The sequence below is a fragment of the Chanodichthys erythropterus genome, chromosome 17 (genome assembly GCF_024489055.1).
Source record: "Chanodichthys erythropterus isolate Z2021 chromosome 17, ASM2448905v1, whole genome shotgun sequence".
NCBI classification, from domain to species: Eukaryota; Metazoa; Chordata; class Actinopteri; order Cypriniformes; family Xenocyprididae; genus Chanodichthys; species Chanodichthys erythropterus.
The window spans coordinates 24251862-24271165 of record NC_090237.1 but is presented as its reverse complement, the minus strand read 5'-3'; the positions used below and the strand labels follow the sequence as shown (position 1 = coordinate 24271165).

Sequence of the window (19304 nt, the reverse complement as noted above, 5' to 3'; positions counted from 1 at the left end):
ACCTTATCGCTCATCTCCAGGCATAGTTACAGGTGCTGTTCTGTATCATATCTCCCCACGGTGCCTCTTTGTTCAGCAACACCTCCGGGCCTCCCCTCCTCTCACAGCTGCCCGGCTATCTCTTGAGACCGATGCTTATCCTGCACAGACAGGGTAGACTGGAAGTAAAAGATCCAACAAAAACCGCTGATTTTTAATTTCTACCTACATGAAACTTAGATTCTGCTGTGAAAAACAATCCCTCAAGTTTGTGGGAGGTCTGAAGTCTATTTGCATTTACACACACACACACAAGCCAGAAGAAAAAACTCTGGCAAATTAAATTTATTCAGTTTGTGTGTTTGATGTATAACAGTGTTTGAAGTAATTTGGTTTATACAAGCAAATCTTTCATTAAAAAATATCATGGAAAACAAAACAGCAGGGAAATCAGATGATGGACAGCTTATGGATTAAAGCTTCCATATCTCTTGGCAATTGAATTGTGCATAAGACTGATTTTATTACTATTTGTGGCAACATTTTATGTTGTTTAAAGTGCCCATCTTTTTAGAGGACAAAGGTTACATGCCTGGAATTCCCAACAGTTGGTTGTTGCAATGAAATTTAAACCGCTGCATGTCGAAACGTCGTGTTTGAGACTCCAGGGTCAGCTCTGGAGGCGTCAGCACCACTGTGGTGCCACATTGATGTCTCTGTCAGGAGTTATATGAGGGTCGAGAATCTTTTTCAATCTGTAACTCTGTCCAGAATGTCACCAAGCCATTCCAAATGTAAGGAAAGTGAAACATTGACAGGAAGCATTTGGGGTAGTGTGAGAGATCAAGTGAATGAAATGGTGACCATTTCATTACAGCTGCTTTTTTGATTTTTAGTTGATAATAGTTGACAATGATTGCAGATAGATAGATATAGATTTTTTTAGCTAATATAAACATGACAAAAGATATTTTGTTTAGCACTTTTTTTTTTCAGTTTTACCTCAGCTCTTGCTTTTCAAGGTGACGTAAATGACAATTGGAGGCCTCGTACACATATCAGTTTGCAGGTTGATCCTATTTTTTATGGGTGATTTGTCAAGTATAAAAACATAGGGTGGAGGATAGCACTGCCTTGTAGAAACTGGCTTTGTTTGCATCTTCATTGTTATCTTGTTTTCCAGTCCAGATTCTTGGCTGATGTCAAGAATTTCAGCAAGAAGGAGAAAAAAAAAGAGCGAAAACATCGCCTGGAGCTACTGTCTGACAGGAGTGCTCGTTCGTCTTTGCAAATGACGCATACACCTGAAACCTGATCGACTGTTTTTAGAAAAGACAGCACCGTGTCAGCTTATTGAGTGCCACCTACTTAGAGTACTCAGAGCACGCACAGATAGCAGCAGCACTGGGTAAAAATAGTCTGCTTAGACTGGACTTTACTATAATGTTTTTTTTTTTTTTGTTTGTTTTTGGTAGTTTTTCATTAAAACAAAAGTGATAGATAGATAGATAGATAGATAGATAGATAGACAGACAGACAGACAGACAGACAGACAGACAGACAGACAGACAGACAGACAGACAGACAGACAGACAGACAGACAGACAGACAGATAGATAGATAGATAGATAGATAGATAGATAGATAGATAGATAGATAGATAGATAGATAGATAGATAGATAGATAGATAGATAGATAGATAGATAGATAGATAGATAGATAGATAGATAGATAGATAGATAGATAGATAGATAGATAGATAGATAGATAGATAGATAGATAGATAGATAGATAGATAGATAGATAGATAGATAGATAGATAGATAGATAGATAGATTGGATGGATGGATGGATGGATGGATGGATTGATGGGAGGAGACCTCTCTTACAGGCTTTAGTTTCAGTACTACTACTCTACTCTGTCTGTACTGAGTTTCACACACACTTTGTTTTACTCTTGGGACTTTCTCTTGATTTCTGTTGTTTTTATGCTGAGCTTACACTGAGAAAAGGGTATTTTCTGTTTTTTACCTTTAACTTTTAACCTAACTCTTAAGGCCTGTTCACACCAAGGACAATAACTATAAAGACAGTGATAAATATAGCTGCAAGCAGCGATGACGGGCTCAAGCCTGTCATTACTTTAATCCCTCGCCATGGCAACACTGTAGAAGATGTCCTATTATCGTTCACACTTTAGTTTAGTTCGCAGTTTATCTTCGGTGTCTTTGTTTCATGTTGACCGAGTTTGTTGGCAATTGCATGAATCTCCTACAAGGAGTACTTAAAAACTCAGAGCCTGATTATTCAAAAAAATCCACATTCAAACCAAAATCTGTCTTCCTGTTGGTCGGAGCTAACGAAAGAATGCAATCCATGCAATTTTAAGCATGCCATTTTAAGAGCCTCAAAAATACCCAAGAATATTATAAACGTTTGACGTGTTGCCATGGCAACATCATTTAAGATATCAAGAATCCTTTCACAGGTCTACATCTGCCATGTCATGACATTATTCTGATGAAGTTTGAAGCGAATTGGGTAAAAATAAGGGGGCGATTTCAAAGCATATTGAAAGTGACACACTTCCTGTTACTAGTTGGTGGCGCTATGACTTACACTTACAATATTCACATCCATGTGATCAGCCTCCTACAATGAACACAGAAGTTTCATCAAAATCAGTCAATGTTTGCAAAAGTTATAACACACTTCCTGTTTCCCTTTTTTTACCATAAATATGTTGCCTCGCCATGGCCAAACCATTTGAAATATCAAATATCCATCCGCAGTTTAGCATCTCAATGTCTTGACTTGACATGCTGACTGAGTTTGTTGGTGATTGGATGAATTCCTTAAGAGGAGTATATCAAATTCCAGAGCATGTGTTTTTTAAACAACCCTAAATAGCCGTCATCCTGTTGGGATGCCGTATGACTTAAACTGCGAAAGTTGTTCGGCCCGATGAGATCTATAATAACTGTATGAAGGTTATTGTAGGTGAAAAATTGTGCACTACAGAGTAGAGAGCACTCTACAATGTAAAGCTGCTTTGACACAATCTGCATTGTAAAAAGCGCTATATAAATAAAGGTGACTTGACTTGACTTGACTTAAGGGAACCAGAAAGTTCGAGAAAAAAAAATTAAAAAAAAAAAAGGACCTAAGGAAAACAATAGGGCTGGACAGGGATCCCTTTCAGAGATTGAGCCCTAAAGATATAGTTCTAAAAATCGTTCTCAATAATAAACACCACAGCAATAACAATAATGACACAGAGGAACGATATCATTGGAATCACTTTCAGAACGATTTTATCCAGCTGATGAACAATAAAAACATTGACAGCCAATCAGAATACATCCTGCTGTAACGAGCTTGAGCATTTTAAGTGACAGACAAGCATGCGCTTAGAATAAACAGAACAATATCGCCCAGTATGGACGCCAATATCTTTATAGTTATCGTTGTTGGTATGAACGGGCCTTTAAACAGACCTTTTGTGGTTTTACTATTCTTGTATTTGGTTGTCACAATCCTTCTGTAATTGTATTGGTAATAAAAATCAGCTGGCAACATAACATTTAGAAAATCTGCGTGTTGATAATGACTGTGGTGGGGATGTGTTCTCGCACGCTGCAGTAATTGCCGCTGGATACAACAAAACACACTCTCGTAAGCGTAGAGAAAGACCTGTGCGTGAGTTATTGTACATATAAAACAAGAGGATACTTGTACTTAAGGATCAGGCTCAGTAATATACTGCTTGATGTCAGGCAATGAATGTGTGTTGGGCTAATAAAGCTATGATTATATGGACCACTTGTAGGGAGAAGTTGGAAGGGAGTATCCGGAGAGAGCAAAATGAGTGTAGGTGGCTGTCTGTCTGGAGCCTATTATTAAGATTCAGTCTTCCGATTCTCTGTCAGCCTGGAGGAGACGAGGCAGATGTCCTGTGGTGAAGTTAGTGATTGAGGGAATCTTGTTAGGTCACGTTTCTTTTCTCAACCATTTGTTGATTCCTGGTTGTACATTATTTGAAGAAAGATTTGCTTCATGAAAGAAGAAAGACGAATAAAAAAAAAAAAACATTTAAATGAAAAGTTATTAAAAAAAGTTAAAAAATTTAATTTTTTTTTTAAATTAAAAAAATTGGTCATGTGACATTCATCGGGTATTTAAATTTAAATGCTAAATATTTCAATTTAAATCTACATCTGAAGGATATTGTCAGTCTTGCAAGTTTCATGTGCATTAATCATCCTTTTTTTTTTTTTTTTTTTTTTACTTTTAACTTTTAAGAATTTAAAAAACTCTTTCATTTGGTCCACATTACATGCAGGAAAATTACCTGTCCTGGAGCTTTTTATTTGCAAGAAAATTACCTGTCCTGGTTCTTTTCTCAAGAAAATTACTGTAAATCAATTCAGACTCACTTGAGAGCTCCTGTGGAAAAGGTGTACAATGTATTCTCACTGAAAATCACTTAGCACTGTGTTAATGTGTTCTGCCATTTTCTTCCACCCAGAGGTCTTTGCTTTTTATAAATGCTGTCGCTCTGTGGGAATGCTAAGGAAAGTTCACAAATGTGTCTGCGCGTAGATGTGTGAACCGCACACCAGACTCCCAGGGTATATTCTGTCTCTCTCCCCAGGCTAACGCCAAGTGTTTAAATCAGATGTACGCTGTGCTATACATATATACTTACATATATTAATTATTTTTTCACTCTAATGCTAAAACATTCTAAGACAATTACTATATAAATTAACACAATTTTATTATTTATATACATATACAGTGTATGTAAGCTACCAGAAATTATTTATTATGCATAATTCTTCATCTGGATAATAAGTGACCAATTTAGCAGCTAATACATATGAAAACTGGGAGCTTATACTTATATTTACTAGTTTCAAATTTTGCATTACATTAAAATGAAATTCCACCCAGAAGTCGGAACAGTATTTAAAAATATATACTCAACCAGGATAAAATTAATTAAAACTGACATTGGTAGGGGGAAAAACAACAAGAACAACAACAACAAAGCAACCAAACATGGGCCGGTTTCAGAAAGGAAGTTAAGTGAAAGCTCTGAGTATGTTAACCCTGAAATGAGGGAAACTCTGGGTTTTCTGTTTCAGAATGGGAGGTATGTCAAACCCGAGAAAGCAGGTTAAGTCAAGCCTGTTTCTAAAAGAGAGGTAACTTATACTCAGAGTCAGTTATCATGGTTACTTACTCTGTGAACCTAACCTGGTCAGGAGCAGGTTTTCTTCAGTAAACCCAGAGTTTCCTTTGGTCTCCTCCCCCTTTTTAAAGTGCTAGTGATGTTTAAATAGTTCACTCATTCATTCACCCTGCAAAAATGCAAAACAATGAGTATTTTTTGTCCTATTTCAAGTACAAATATCTCAAAATTCTTAAGTTAAGCTTTTGCATATACAAAAATGATATAAGATATTTAGTCTTGTTTCCTGGGGGGATCTAAATTAAGTGCAGTTTACCTAAGTAAAATTATCTATATCTGCCAGTGTGGTAATAAAAAAAAATCTTAATGCAAATGGGAAACAAGATTATTCGGAGTGTCTAAATGGTAAAATCAAGCAGAAATAGCTCTTTAAGGTAACAGTTGCAGGTCATCATTTTACACAGTGAAGAGTGATTTTATAAAACAAAATGTCTTCAGTCCCTTGTTAGATGGTTAAGTGTGACACCTGTTTGGTTACTTTGCCATTTCTTACCATAACAAAAAATACTGTAAAGATTTTGGAGATCAGATATGTGTGTGTGTGTGTGTGTGTGTGTGTGTGTGTGTGTGTGTGTGTGTGTGTGTGTGTGTGTGTGTGTGTGTGTGTGTGTGTGTGTGTGTGTGTGTGTGTGTGTGTATTAAAGTTTTAAAAGTTTAAAAAAAAACCAAACATAAAATAAGATGCCATCGACGGAAGAAATATTTTATGATTCAGAAATCATAGTTTTTGAAATGATTTCCTTGCTTTGTTTTGGCATTTTTTTTCCACCTGGAGGTTTAATTACAGTGAGTTGAAATTAGGTGAGATGGAGCTGTGCATTAATGTCTTCTGGTTCTGTCCTTGTGAAAGGGTTGTTGGCTGGAGTTACATTAAAGAGCAGCTTTTGACCAAAGTGGTCAAATGTGCAGTGAAGTAAAATGCCAGTTAAGAGTGAGTGTCAGAGCGTACTATAGTGGACAGGCCAGATCATTCAAGTTTTGGAAAGATAATGCATTAGTGTACCTAACTGCAGAACCTTTAAAGAAAAGAAACCCTTAGTAGTTCAAATTTAGCCCACTATCACCATGGCAGACTGCCACATGGGTAACCTAATCCACTCAGTGAAGCGCCTGAGTTTGGGTTTGGGTCGTGTAGGAGCCAATGGTTTGCCTTTCAGTTAATGGACTGGGGTGCTTTGAAGCTCACTGTTTGTCCTTTTTACAAATGAACCTTATCTGATTGTAGGAACAGTGAGACACACTAAAGCAATACCCACACAACAAGCAAAACCAAAGCACTCATTTTATATCACCTTCCGATCGCCCACAGTACTCTGCAGGGACAGGCTCTGGCAGTGCCAAGGCACATCATGCAATTATATTTAATGTGTCTCCAAGACCTAGATAAAGCTGGAGATAACTGCCTCTCTGTTTTTCTGAAGTGTACATTTTATAATGGGATTTTCACATCACACGCAATTTTCGCCCTTAGACAAAACCTCTAGGCAGTGCCTAAAGACAGATAGCCCCCTGAGAGCTTCTACACAACTTCACATGGTCGTTATGTGCATTTTATTGCAGGTGAAGCATGTCAACTTTTTTGTGAGTTTGAGTTTAGCCTTTGATCATTAATGCAAGTTGTTAATTTAGTAGTTTCAGCACATTATTAAAAAGGAAATATGAAACACGAAATTAATACTATTGCTCATACTTTGGCAATCAGTGTTGGCAAGTTTGGAATAGAAAAGCACCACTTAAACTACCTTACAAAAGTTTTCAGGGTCATAGTGATTTTTTTTTTATGTTTATAAAAGTCTCTTATGCTTACCAAAGCTGCATTTATTTGATAAAAAAAAAAGGAAAATATTTAAATGTAAATTATTTCTGTGATGTCAAGGTTACATTTTCAGCAGCCATTACTAATGTTTAGTGTAACATGATCATTCAGAAATCATTTGGAGTATTATTAATTATTGAGTTTTTTTTTTTTAAACCAAAAATTAATTTCTGTCCTATTTACTTGCCTTCATGTTATTCCAAACCTATGTGATTTTCTTTCATTCTCAAGAAAATATTTTGCAGAATGTCCAAGCTGCTCTATTCATTTACGACCACATTCAGTTCGTTCGGACGCATCACTTAGTGATCAATCAAAAGACATGCATTCAGATGTCAAACTTGTGACATGGGATATTTGACAGAATTTTCATTCAGTGAGCTATTTCTGTCACTCAAAATTTTACTGTGTCCCTGTCAGTATTTCTTAATAATGTAGGAGTTGTTGGAGCTTGAATAACTCTTCAGTGAGAGATAAAATCATTTTATGATGGGCCCTAACAAAAGCTCAAATGTGGTTCTATTTTAAAGGGTTAGTTCACCCAAAAATGAAGATTCTGGGCCATATCTTGCACCCAGTGCAACTGACTTTGTACACCGACGAATGTGTCATTCCTATTTTGCACCCGCGCAAAGCGCGCTTTTCCCTCCACAGAAGCACGTCGCTAAACTAGTGAATGAACTTGCGCTCCCTGGGCGGTTCAGCACAAAAAGGAGGCGTGTTCCGGCGCAAACAATCCCTGGTGCTATTTTGCTGTTCCATTAAACAATTGCGCCACTGACCAGAAAAAAACCTAGTCTAAAGTCAGTGGCGCGTTGCGCGTTGTTCATTATGCTATTTTAAGGGCGCATGCTTGACCATAATGTATAGCGTACACAACGCGCATACACTTTGCTCATGTAATCTACACAGATGCAACAGTTATTTTTGCAAATCATAAATTGTTACACTAAAAAAATATTAACACATGAGATGACGGAAATCATTGTGGTGTGCCACGAAGATGTGAAAAAAACTGTTTAACCGACGCTATTTTGGGTGGGTTTCTCCCATCCCCATACAACACAACTTCTCTGTCTTTCACTGCTCTTACAAGAACATCAGTCTCCTCGGCTGTGAACCGCTCCTGGCGTGCGCCTGGTAAATACGCCATAATAATAGCAATCCATAATGGAACTTGCGCACCTGCTTTTAAAGGGAATGTTGGATGACGCTCTGATTGGTTTATTTCACGTTACGCCCAAACCACACCTATGAATAATGAAGCTACTTCAGACTAACCCATTTTAGATTTGCGCCGGGCGCAAGAGCCATTTATCCCGCCGGGAAAATAGCAACAGCGCCGAGACCCGCCCACAAAGTTACTTGCGCTTCGCGCTTTGACACTTGCGTTTCAGATCGTTAAAATAGGGCCCTCTGTCATTAATTACCCTCATGTCGTTACAAGATCTTCGTAAGATATTTTTGATAAAATCTGATGGCTCAGTAAGGCCTGCATTGACAGCAAGTTAATTTACACTTTCAAACACCTAGAAAGGTAGGAGAGTGTATCAAACTGCCAAAGTCACGTGATTTCAGTAAACGAGGCTGTTACATCATAAGTGTTTCGAAATTTCAATGGTTCACCACTGGGGGGCGTGACTTTGGCAGTTTGATACGCAAACCACTGATTCAAAACAAAGTATTTGTAAAGCTTCGAAGCTTCATGAAGCAGTGTTTTGAAATCGCCCATCACTAGATATTGTTGAATAAAGTCATTATTTTGTTTTTTTTTTGCCCACAAAAAGTATTCTCATCACTTCATAACAATAAGTTTGAACCACTGTAGTCACATGAACTGTAGCTATCTTTTGTAGATTTCTGGTTGTTTGAAAGTGTTAATTAACTTGCTGTCAATGCAGGGCTCACTGAGCCATCGGATTTCATCAAAAATATCTTAATTTGTGTTCCGAAGATGAACAGGTGTGGAACGACATGAGGGTGAATAATTATATTATATATATTATAAAAATATTTTTTGGGTGAACTAACCTAAAAAAACAAAAACAAACAAACAAAAAAAACATCTTCAAACACTTTCCAAGACCTCCTCAACAGTTCAGCGTCAACAGTTCAGTGTTTGTTTAGGGGTAAAAATGAGCCTGCTGTTTTTTTTTTTTTTTTTTTTTTCACGTCGCCTGTGAGACATCCATGCCACACAAGAATAAAATGAGAGGAAAATACTCTCATCACACATTTAGTTTATTTTCCTTGGGCTTAGAAGCGCTTCCTACCGTGGACATATAGCAGCTTAAACTCCTTCAACACCCTCAATGTCTTACCCTCAATCAGATTCAGTACATGACACTGTGTGTTCCAAGAAAACACATTTGGAAGCTGAGTGTGACATAGACCTTTCACCAGCAGACAGGGTGTTAGCGAGCTATGAACAAAGATTTGGCACTGGATTCTAAGATGGGTAAAGTGTTAATTGCAGAAAGACAGGTCCATGCTAGCCCGTCTGTCTCCACATCCCCTTACCTTTTGTCAAAGCTGCCCCAGCTCCTCATTCTTAAAGGGATAGTTCTTCACCCAATAAAATTCTGTTATCATTTACTCACCCTCAATACAAACCTGAATGACTTTCTTTCTTCTGTGGAACACAAAATATATGTGGGTTTCTTTGTCCTAATAATTAAAATCATAGGGGACCAGTGTTGTTGTGGACCCCATTGACATTCATAAAATAAACAAAAACTGTTCTTCTAGATATTTTCTTTTATGTTATGACATTACTCATGTGGTGATCATGCTTATATCTAGATTGTTCCTTCCATAAAACATCTCTCTTTATTGTCTAACAGCACCAGTCTTTTATTTTGGAGAAATGGAGTACCACGTAGATGAGAGTGACGGTTATGTCGAAGTCCGGGTTTGGAGAACAGGAAGTGATCTTTCCAAAACTGGAACGGTCACAGTACGGTCTCGGAAGACTGACCCTGTTTCAGCCGAAGGTACGTATCAGACTGACACGTATGGCATTTCTTAGTATTATATGTGCAGATGCTTTCATATATAATTTCTGTCAACATGCTCGGTTAATAGAATACATTGTCGAGCTTGTATTTCAAAAAATCCACACCATGAGACAATAATATGTTAAAGTTCATTTTATTTACTGCTTGTCAGTGAATTTGAAATCAGTCACAATTACCACAATATTAGACCAGCATGTAACCACAGCAGTGGCAGCTTATTCAAATATCATATACAGTAGGTAAATTAATTGCTATGCACTTTTATCCTTTAATTGATAATTCTTGTAGCAGAAATGCCATAATGTGAAAGTATTGCCAAAATAAAGTATTGTATAGCAAGTCAAAAATCCAAAGTTTAACTACAAGTGTTGGGTAAGTTAGCCTAAAAAAGTAATTACTAGCTACTAATTACATCTTCAACAGTGTAATTATATCACTGTGCTAATTACTCTCTCTCTATATATACTTTTTAATATTCCATTACTTTTTACTAATTACTTTCTAAATCCCATATCAACCTCATCCAGGTAAACAATACAAGGACAGACACTTTTGATTCTTTCAAATAAACAATATAGAATTGCATAAATTATTCTTGAACTGAACAAAGTGTGTAAAGGGAGAAGTTTATTTTAAATACATACATTTTAACATTACAATTTGATGTTAAATCCAATATTGTTTTATATAGAATTGTTGTATAGTCTATACAGTGTTTAATGAAATTACATCAGAATTCCTTACTCTTCTTTTACAATGGAAAAGTAATTAATCACACCCAACACTGTTAACCACAAATGTATTGTTTTACCAGTCTAATATCAGTATGCTTTATTTGGGATAAAAAGGTTGGTCATTCCTGTAGTCCTGTGATACTGAAAGAGGCATTTATATTCCCACTGTTAATTTACCTGTGAGAAGAAATTGTTCTTTTGTCACTTTCTTAATTTGTTTCTCCGTTGACCTACTAACTTTCTGCAAACCTTTAACACAGCTGGTGTGGACTATGTTGGGATTAGTAAGAACCTGGACTTTTCCCCGGGCGTCAACATGCAGACATTCAAGGTTACAATCCTGGATGACCTGGGACAGCCAGTGCTGGAGGGGCCAGAGAAGTTTGAGCTGGTTCTCCGTATGCCCATTAACGGTATATTGGGAGAACCAGGAAAAGCTACCATCTACATCAATGACTCCATCTCAGATTGTGAGTGGTCTTACACTAAACCTTAAAAAATAAAATATGCAAAATCATTCACATTATCTTAGACAAGGCCAAAACAATAATAAGGTCAATTATGATGAACAGGATTTGGGTTTAAATTAGGGCTGCCGATTTAAAGGGTTAGTTCACCCAAAAATGAAAATTCTGTGATTCATTACTCACCCTCATGTCGTTCTACACCTGTAAGACCTTGGTTAATCTTCAGAACACAAATTAAGATATTTTACTTGAAATCCGATGGCTCCGTGAGGCCTCCATAGGAAGCAATGTCATTTCCTCTCTCAAGATCCATAAAGGTACTAAAAACATATTTAAATCAGTTCATGTGAGTACAGTGGTTCAATATTAATATTATAAAGCGATGAGAATATTTTTGGAGCGCCAAAAATAACAAAATAATATACTTATTTAGTGATGGCCGATTTAAAAACACTGCTTCAGAAAGCATCAGAGCACAGTGAATCAGTGTGTCGAATCTGCTGTTCGGATCATGATTCGACACACAGATTCACTTGTGCTCCGATGCTTCACGAAGCAGTGTTTTGAAATCGGCCATCACTAAATAAGTCGTTATTTTGTTAATTTTGGCACTCCAAAAATATTCTCGTCGCTTTATAATATTAATATTGAACCACATGAATTTAAATATGGTTTTAGTACCTTTATAGATCTTGAGAGAGGAAATGACATTGCTTCCTATGAAGGCCTCACGGAGCCATCGGATTTTAACTAAAATATCTTAATTTGTGTTCTGAAGATGAACGAAGGTCTTACGGGTGTGGAATGGCATGAGGGTCAGTAATAAATGACAGAATTTTCATTTTTGGGTGAACTAACCCTTTAACGTGTTGATTTAAAGTTATGGGGAAAAAAATAATGTGTTGAAATTATAAACTCATTTAATGCACCCGCCTAGCCCCAGACCTACAAAGGTCATCTTACATTTCAGACAGTTGATGAACATGATGCAGTGCAACAGCTCGTCATTCTGTCATCATTTACTCACCCTCATGGCCTAAGTTTATGTGTAATAAATGCTGAATCAAATGTAATATTTCTTTCTAAAGCTACTCTTTGTAATATTGATTTGATGCTTTTCTCAACACAATAATGACTTTAAATTTTTCAGCCAAACTTGATATGTGATTAATTTAATTAATCACCACATTGTGTAATCAATTAAACATTTTTAATTGCTTGACAGCCCTAGTTTATATATAAGACTTTTGTTTTTTAGTGCCCAAGGTGCAATTCCGAGAGCCTATGTACATGGGTAATGAGAATGATGGACAGATATCTGCTGTTGTGTACCGGAGCGGAGATCTGAGCTACAAGTCAAGTGTGCGATGCTACAGTCGTCAAGGCTCAGCCCAAGTTATGATGGACTTCAACGAGAGGCCAAACACAGACATCTCCACCATCGTCTTTTTACCAGGTATTGTTTTTTGAGGTATCAGTGTTGGAGAAAGTTACTTTTAAGTAATCCATTACAATATTGCGTCATTCCCTAAAAAAGTAACTAATTGCGTTACTTATGACACTTTTCCACTGTGTGGAATGACTCGACTCAGTTCGGTTCGGTACAGCTCGCTTACTTTCGGTTTGCTTTTCCTCTGCAGTTTAGTACCGCTTCAAAGTGGGTGGGATTATAGACTGATCATTATAGTTGCGCCGCCTCTACTGCCGTGGATCCGCTCCTCGGCTACCATTGAGTCTGCACTTCATCTACTGACCACGATACAGCAATTTATTTTATCAAGTTAGGTGCGATGGTCGTTTAAAAAAAAGTTGCGCGAACAAATGATACTGCGTGGCTGTTACTGACTATTTAAATCAAGCGGGTTTGATGTCTCGTGTTTCAAATCCAATGACACTGGTAGTGACGATTCTCTCTGACCAATCAGTGATCTGCAGTGTTTACACATCACATTTAGTATCAGTTTGGCTCGCTTGGAACCTCCACCGAGGAGGTACTATTAAAGCGAGCCGTACCGAGCCGTCCCATGCAGTGGAAAAGTGCCAAAAATTGAGCCATACCGAACCATATCATGCAGTGGAAAAGCACCATTAGTTACTTTTTATGAAAGGTAATGTGTTACGTTACTTTTGCATTACTTTTTCTCACCTGGGCTGGGTTTGCTTGTTTCTTAAAAACAACAAAAATGTTCTATTTTTGGCAAATGTTAAGGCCCTTTCACACCAAAAGTGAAACGAATAAGCCTCAGGCTGAAGGAAATGCATATTTATGCATGATCAGTAGAGTGAACTGCTCAAATAAACCTTTCAGCTGTGCTGCCATTCTGGATTTAAGAAGAATAGGATACAGGAGAAGGAAGTTCAACACTCTTATTTCTAAATCTAATCTAAAGTAATTTTTGCTTATTAGTATTTAGATCATTGAAGGCCAGCAGCAAAGATAAATTGGTCAGTAAAGTGAGATTAAATACATAAAGTATATTTGTGTAATTTAATATAGTTAATTATTACAGGTTTGTGTCTGAGATTGTATTTCACTGTTTTTATTCATTTTGATGAATACTGAATGTTTTCATGCAAGTGAGATGAGTAAATGCATGTTCATATTTAGTCTAGAACTACAATATCCATCACGTTTATATAGCAGACACAACACCTCTGCACTTTATGTCTCTCAACATGGGGACAGGAGAGCTGTCAGTCAATAAATGTGAAAAACTTGTTACTTATTTAAAAAAGTAACTTTCTTATTTTGTAACAAATTGAAAAAGTATTGCATTACTTTACTAGTTACTTAAAAAAATAATCTGATTACATAACTCAAGTTACTCAAGTAATGCGTTACCCCCAACACTGGGAGGTATTATTAAGAATCTTTAAGCTATAAAAATGTCTTATTCTGAAGGAAATCCATTTTATTTTCCTAAATAATTATTTTGCTGTTTGATGTGCTGACATATTTTATACATACTTAGTAACAACTCTCTCTTGAAATCATTACTTGTGTAGGAGAGGTGGAGAAGCCTTGTGTCCTCATCCTGGTGGATGACACTGAACATGAGGAAGATGAGGAGCTGAGATTGGTGCTGGGAAGCCCCAAGAGTGCATCTCCGTTTGGGGCCTCCATAGGGGCTCAGAATGAGACACTCATCAAGATAAAAGATGATGCTGACAGTAAGATGTTATCTCCCAATTTCCCACATTTTTGTACCCGCTTATATTATCTTGCAATTGCTGCTATCTGTCAGAGTTCTAGAAAGTACTTGGCCTAAGAGCAGAAAATGTACTGTAAAGCTGTGAGGTGTTTTTTGTAATTCAGAAATGTAGATATTAAAGATGTGAAGATGTGGGAAAAGGAAAAACTTACAAATCGAAGAGAAAGAATGTAGAATTTAAATGCACTTATCTGCTAGTTACATTTAAAGATAAAAGTATAATTTTGTAAACATTTTCGAATTCACTAGCAAATAGATTGCTTAAAATCTAATAAACCTGGACTCATTTTGATTTCATTATTTTTTGATCTTTAATCATCAGTCTGGTTAAGCTGATTGGTCGATATTAGTCCTGACTGAAGCAATAATGCGGTGCTGACATGCATCTGTATTTTCCCACAATCCTCCTTCCACAGAGGCCATCATCAGGTTTGGAGCAACCAAGTTCAGTGTCAGTGAACCCAGTGAGTCAGGGCAAATCTCAGTGGTGAGGATCCCGGTCCAGAGGACAGGAGACACGTCCAAAGTGTCTGTGGTTCGGGTCCACACAAAGGACGGCTCAGCTTCCTCTGGAGAAGATTACCATCCCATCTCTGAAGGTGGGTTTAAACAACATCATAGCAGAGTTTTGTAAGAAAATGTTTCCCTAAAGCCATCATTTTTTACTTTCAAATGATGCTGCTCAAAGAAAATTAAGCTTATATTATGACCATTAAGATTTTTTTGCATTATTTTCATAACAATAAAAACATTTCCCACCCATATTCACATTACCATTATACAAACGAAAAAATAGTATAAGATAGAATAAAAAAATATTTTCATTACTGTAAAAAATGTTTTAAGTATTTATACATCATAGTAATATGTTATATTTACCTGTTTTTTGCTGATTTAAATAGAAAAAGAATTGTATTCAGAATAGTGTGTTATATTTACATAATTTATGCTGATTTAAATATAATAAATACTACTACGAATAGAATTTTCTGCTTAAACATAACTAAAGTAAATATAACAAATACTATTATGAATACAAATATATATATATATATAATATATATATATAAATATATACAGTGGGTACGGAAAGTATTCAGACCACCTTAAATTTTTCACTCTTTGTTATATTGCAGCCATTTGCTAAAATCATTTAAGTTCATTTTTTTCCTCATTAATGTACACACAGCACCCCATATTGACAGAAAAACACAGAAGTGTTGACATTTTTGCAGATTTATTAAAAAAGAAAAACTGAAATATCACATGGTCCTAAGTATTAGAATCTAAGAGTGAAATATCTGAACACATTACTGTAATGATAATTTAGACAGGAAATGTCTTTAATCGAAAACAATGTCTCAATGCAAAAAATCCTGATAGTCATAAAATAGACTTCATTCTCTAAAAGGATTTTTTTTTTTTTTTTTTTTTTTTTTTTGAATTTGAAGTGAATCATGAGCTGGACATGTTTTTGTGTTCTGCCTAACTAGTTATTTGTTACACTTTTAAAAAGACATTATCATGTACTTATAGAAGTTGATCAAAATCAAGCATGAAAATGACAACTTCTCAACTACAGATGTGGAGTTTAAAGAGGGAGAGACAGAGCACATTGTAGAGGTGGAAATCCTGTATGATGGTGTACGAGAGATGAGAGAGGCCTTCACTGTCCACCTCAAACCTGATGAGAACATGGTAGCAGAAATTCAGGTACTTCAAAATATGCTTGCACTGGAATATGGAAACAAAGTATATAATCTGGCTGTGCTGTATCAGTAGTATTAGACCCACACTGTGTGCATTATAGCTTCTCTTCCAAACCTTCAGGTCACTAAAGCCATCATCTACATTGAAGAGACGAACAGTATGGCAGACGTGACCTTCCCCTCTGTGCCAGTGGTGGTGTCTCTGTTGCAGTACGATGATACAAGCAGGACAAGAGATACACAGCCAGCTGCAGGATATCCCGTTGTCTGTGTCACAGTAAGTTCACTATATAGGGAAACAATGAGCAAAAAATCGATCTTTATCTGTCTGTCTGTCTCTCTGTCTAAATTATATATTAATTTCTTTGTATATTTATTTTAGTCGTGCAACCCCAAGTATCATGACTTTGACCGGACGGGCTCCATCTGTGTTGCTGAACACATCAATAACACCCTGACCCGGTACCGCTGGCTGGTCAGTGCCCCCACAGGACCTGACGGTGTGACCAGCCCCATGAAGGAGGTGGATTTTGACACCTTCTTCACCTCCTCCAAAACAATCACATTAGACTCAGTGTATTTCCAGGCAGGCTCACGTGTGCAGTGTGCAGCCCGGGCTGTCAACTCTAATGGGGATGAAGGCCTGGAGCTCACCAGCCCCATAGTTTCCATCAGCCTAGAAGACGGTGAGTTTACTGCATTACGGAATTAGCACCAGTTTTAGACAAAAAAAGAGATGAAAAGACAAGTGGCTGTCTGATTTAATTTTAGGATTCTTTTTTTTTTCTAGAGTTCTGCATCATTTGATCCTGATAAAAATTCAAATTTTAGCCTTGCTTTGCTACAGTATTGTAATTTCCACAGTCAATTTTTGACAGTAATCTCTATGATAATATTTAAATGTTTATTTCTATTTTATTTTTCCTCTAAAGTCCACTTATAATGTTAATCAAGGTTTCTTGTACCTAAAATCATAGTAATTTAGTTTCACATGACCATTTTAAACGTCTTTTACCCCCCCTGTTATGATTGGCTAACCTCTTTGCATGTCCTTAATGCACATTGCTGGGCTGCGTTTAACTCCACTTTTAGATATTCACTTGTTTCCCCTCGGGGGAATCCCGCAGCCGTTTTGCATTGCATTCAGCTTCATCAAGTGTGAGAGGGAAGTTTATTTGGACAGACCCATTTTTTTTTTTATTTTGACAGAGGAAGCGAGTCTCCTCAATATGTACACTTCAGGCAGATCCATGGACCACAATGCAACACAATTTTGACATCACATCACACTTAATTTACCCCCAACCCACACAATCTAGTGTATGATATTGGTTACTTTGACATTTAACCTCATAACACTTGTAGCTACCTTAAGCTGTTTTTTACACAGTTATACATACCCGATTCCAAAAAGTTGGGACACTGTACAAATTGTGAATAAAAACAGAATGCAATGATGTGGAAGTTTCAAATTTCTATATTTTATTCAGAATGCAACATAGATGACATATCAAATGTTTAAACTGAGAAAATGTATCATTTTAAGGGAAAAATAAGTTGATTTTAAATTTCATGGCATTAACACATCTCAAAAACGTTGGGACAAAGCCATGTTTACCACTGTGTGGCATTCCCTCTTCTTTTTATAACAGTCTGCAAACGTCCGTTGCTCAAGTTTAGGAATAGGAATGTTGTCCCATTCTTGTCTAATACAGGCTTCTAGTTGCTCAACTGTCTTAGGTCTTCTTTGTCACATCTTCCTCTTTATGATGCGCCAAATGTTTTCTATGGGTGAAAGATCTGGACTGCAGGCTGGCCATTTCAGTACCTGGATCCTTCTTCTATGCAGCCATGATGTTGTAATTGATGCAGTATGTGGTCTGGCATTGTCATGTTGGAAAATGCAAGGTCTTTCCTTAAAGAGATGACGTCTGGATGGGAGCATATGTTGTTCTAGAACTTGGATATACCTTTCAGCATTGATGGTGCCTTTCCAGATGTGTAAGCTGCCCATGCCACACGCACTCATGCAACCCCATACCATCAGAGGTGCAGGCTTCTGAACTGAGCGCTGATAACAACTTGGGTTGGTTGTCCTTGTCCTCTTTAGTCCGGATGACATGGCGTCCCAGTTTTCCAAAAAGAACTTCAAATTTTGATTCATCTGATCACAGAACAGTTTTCCACTTTGCCACAGTCCATTTTAAATGAGCCTTGGCCCAGAGAAAACGCCTGTGCTTCTGGATCATCAGTGCCGTCTAAGGGCCCGAAGATCACGAGCATCCAGTATGGTTTTCCGGACTTGACCCTTACGCACAGAGATTGTTCCAGATTCTCTGAATCTTTGGATGATATTATGCACTGTAGATGATGATAACTTCAAACTCTTTGCAATTTTTCTCTGAGAAACTCCTTTCTGATATTGCTCCACTATTTTTCGCCGCAGCATTGGGGGAATTGGTGGTCCTCTGCCCATCTTGACTTCTGAGAGTCACTGCCACTCTGAGAGGCACTTTTTATACCCAATCATGTTGCCAGTTGACCTAATAAGTTGCAAATTGGTCCTCCAGCTGTTCCTTATATGTACATTTAACTTTTCCGGCATCTTATTGCTACCTGTCCCAACTTTTTTGGAATGTGTAGCTCTCATGAAATCCAAAATGAGCCAATATTTGGCACGACATTTCAAAATGTCTCATTTTCAACATTTGATATGTTATCTATATTCTATTGTGAATAAAATATAAGTTTATGAGATTTGTAAATTATTGCATTCCTTTTTTATTCAATTTATACAGTGTCCCAGCTTTTTTTGGAATCGGGTTTGTAATTTGTTAGCATTTTTGTTTGTGCATTTTGTTGTGCGGAGGGAAGTTACTGTGGGAAAGGCATGAAAAATGGACTTAAACGCAGCCTTGGTCTTACTGTGCATCATTCACACCCACTATTGTGATCCAGTTTTCAGTTGAAAAAATCTTGTCTTCTCATTGAATATCCTATTTCACTCATAAATATGGCGTTTACGAAAGTAAAATCGGTTCAAACATTGCTTCATGTTGACTTTACAGTATTTTTTATATGATACAATGCTGTTTAATGTTTCTTTCTTTTG

At 37.0% G+C, this 19304-nt stretch overlaps 1 protein-coding gene across 1 annotated transcript in view; it reads left to right on the top strand.

The window, feature by feature from the left end:
* Nucleotides 1-19304, top strand: part of frem2b (FRAS1 related extracellular matrix 2b) — a 96060-nt gene that overhangs the window by 55545 nt on the left and 21211 nt on the right. The window contains exons 7-14 of the mRNA XM_067365456.1: nt 9897-10046; nt 11065-11274; nt 12530-12727; nt 14278-14442; nt 14900-15082; nt 16066-16196; nt 16314-16469; nt 16575-16878. Coding sequence (XP_067221557.1) covers nt 9897-10046; nt 11065-11274; nt 12530-12727; nt 14278-14442; nt 14900-15082; nt 16066-16196; nt 16314-16469; nt 16575-16878 — 1497 coding nt within the window. The remainder of the gene's footprint in view (nt 1-9896; nt 10047-11064; nt 11275-12529; nt 12728-14277; nt 14443-14899; nt 15083-16065; nt 16197-16313; nt 16470-16574; nt 16879-19304) is intronic.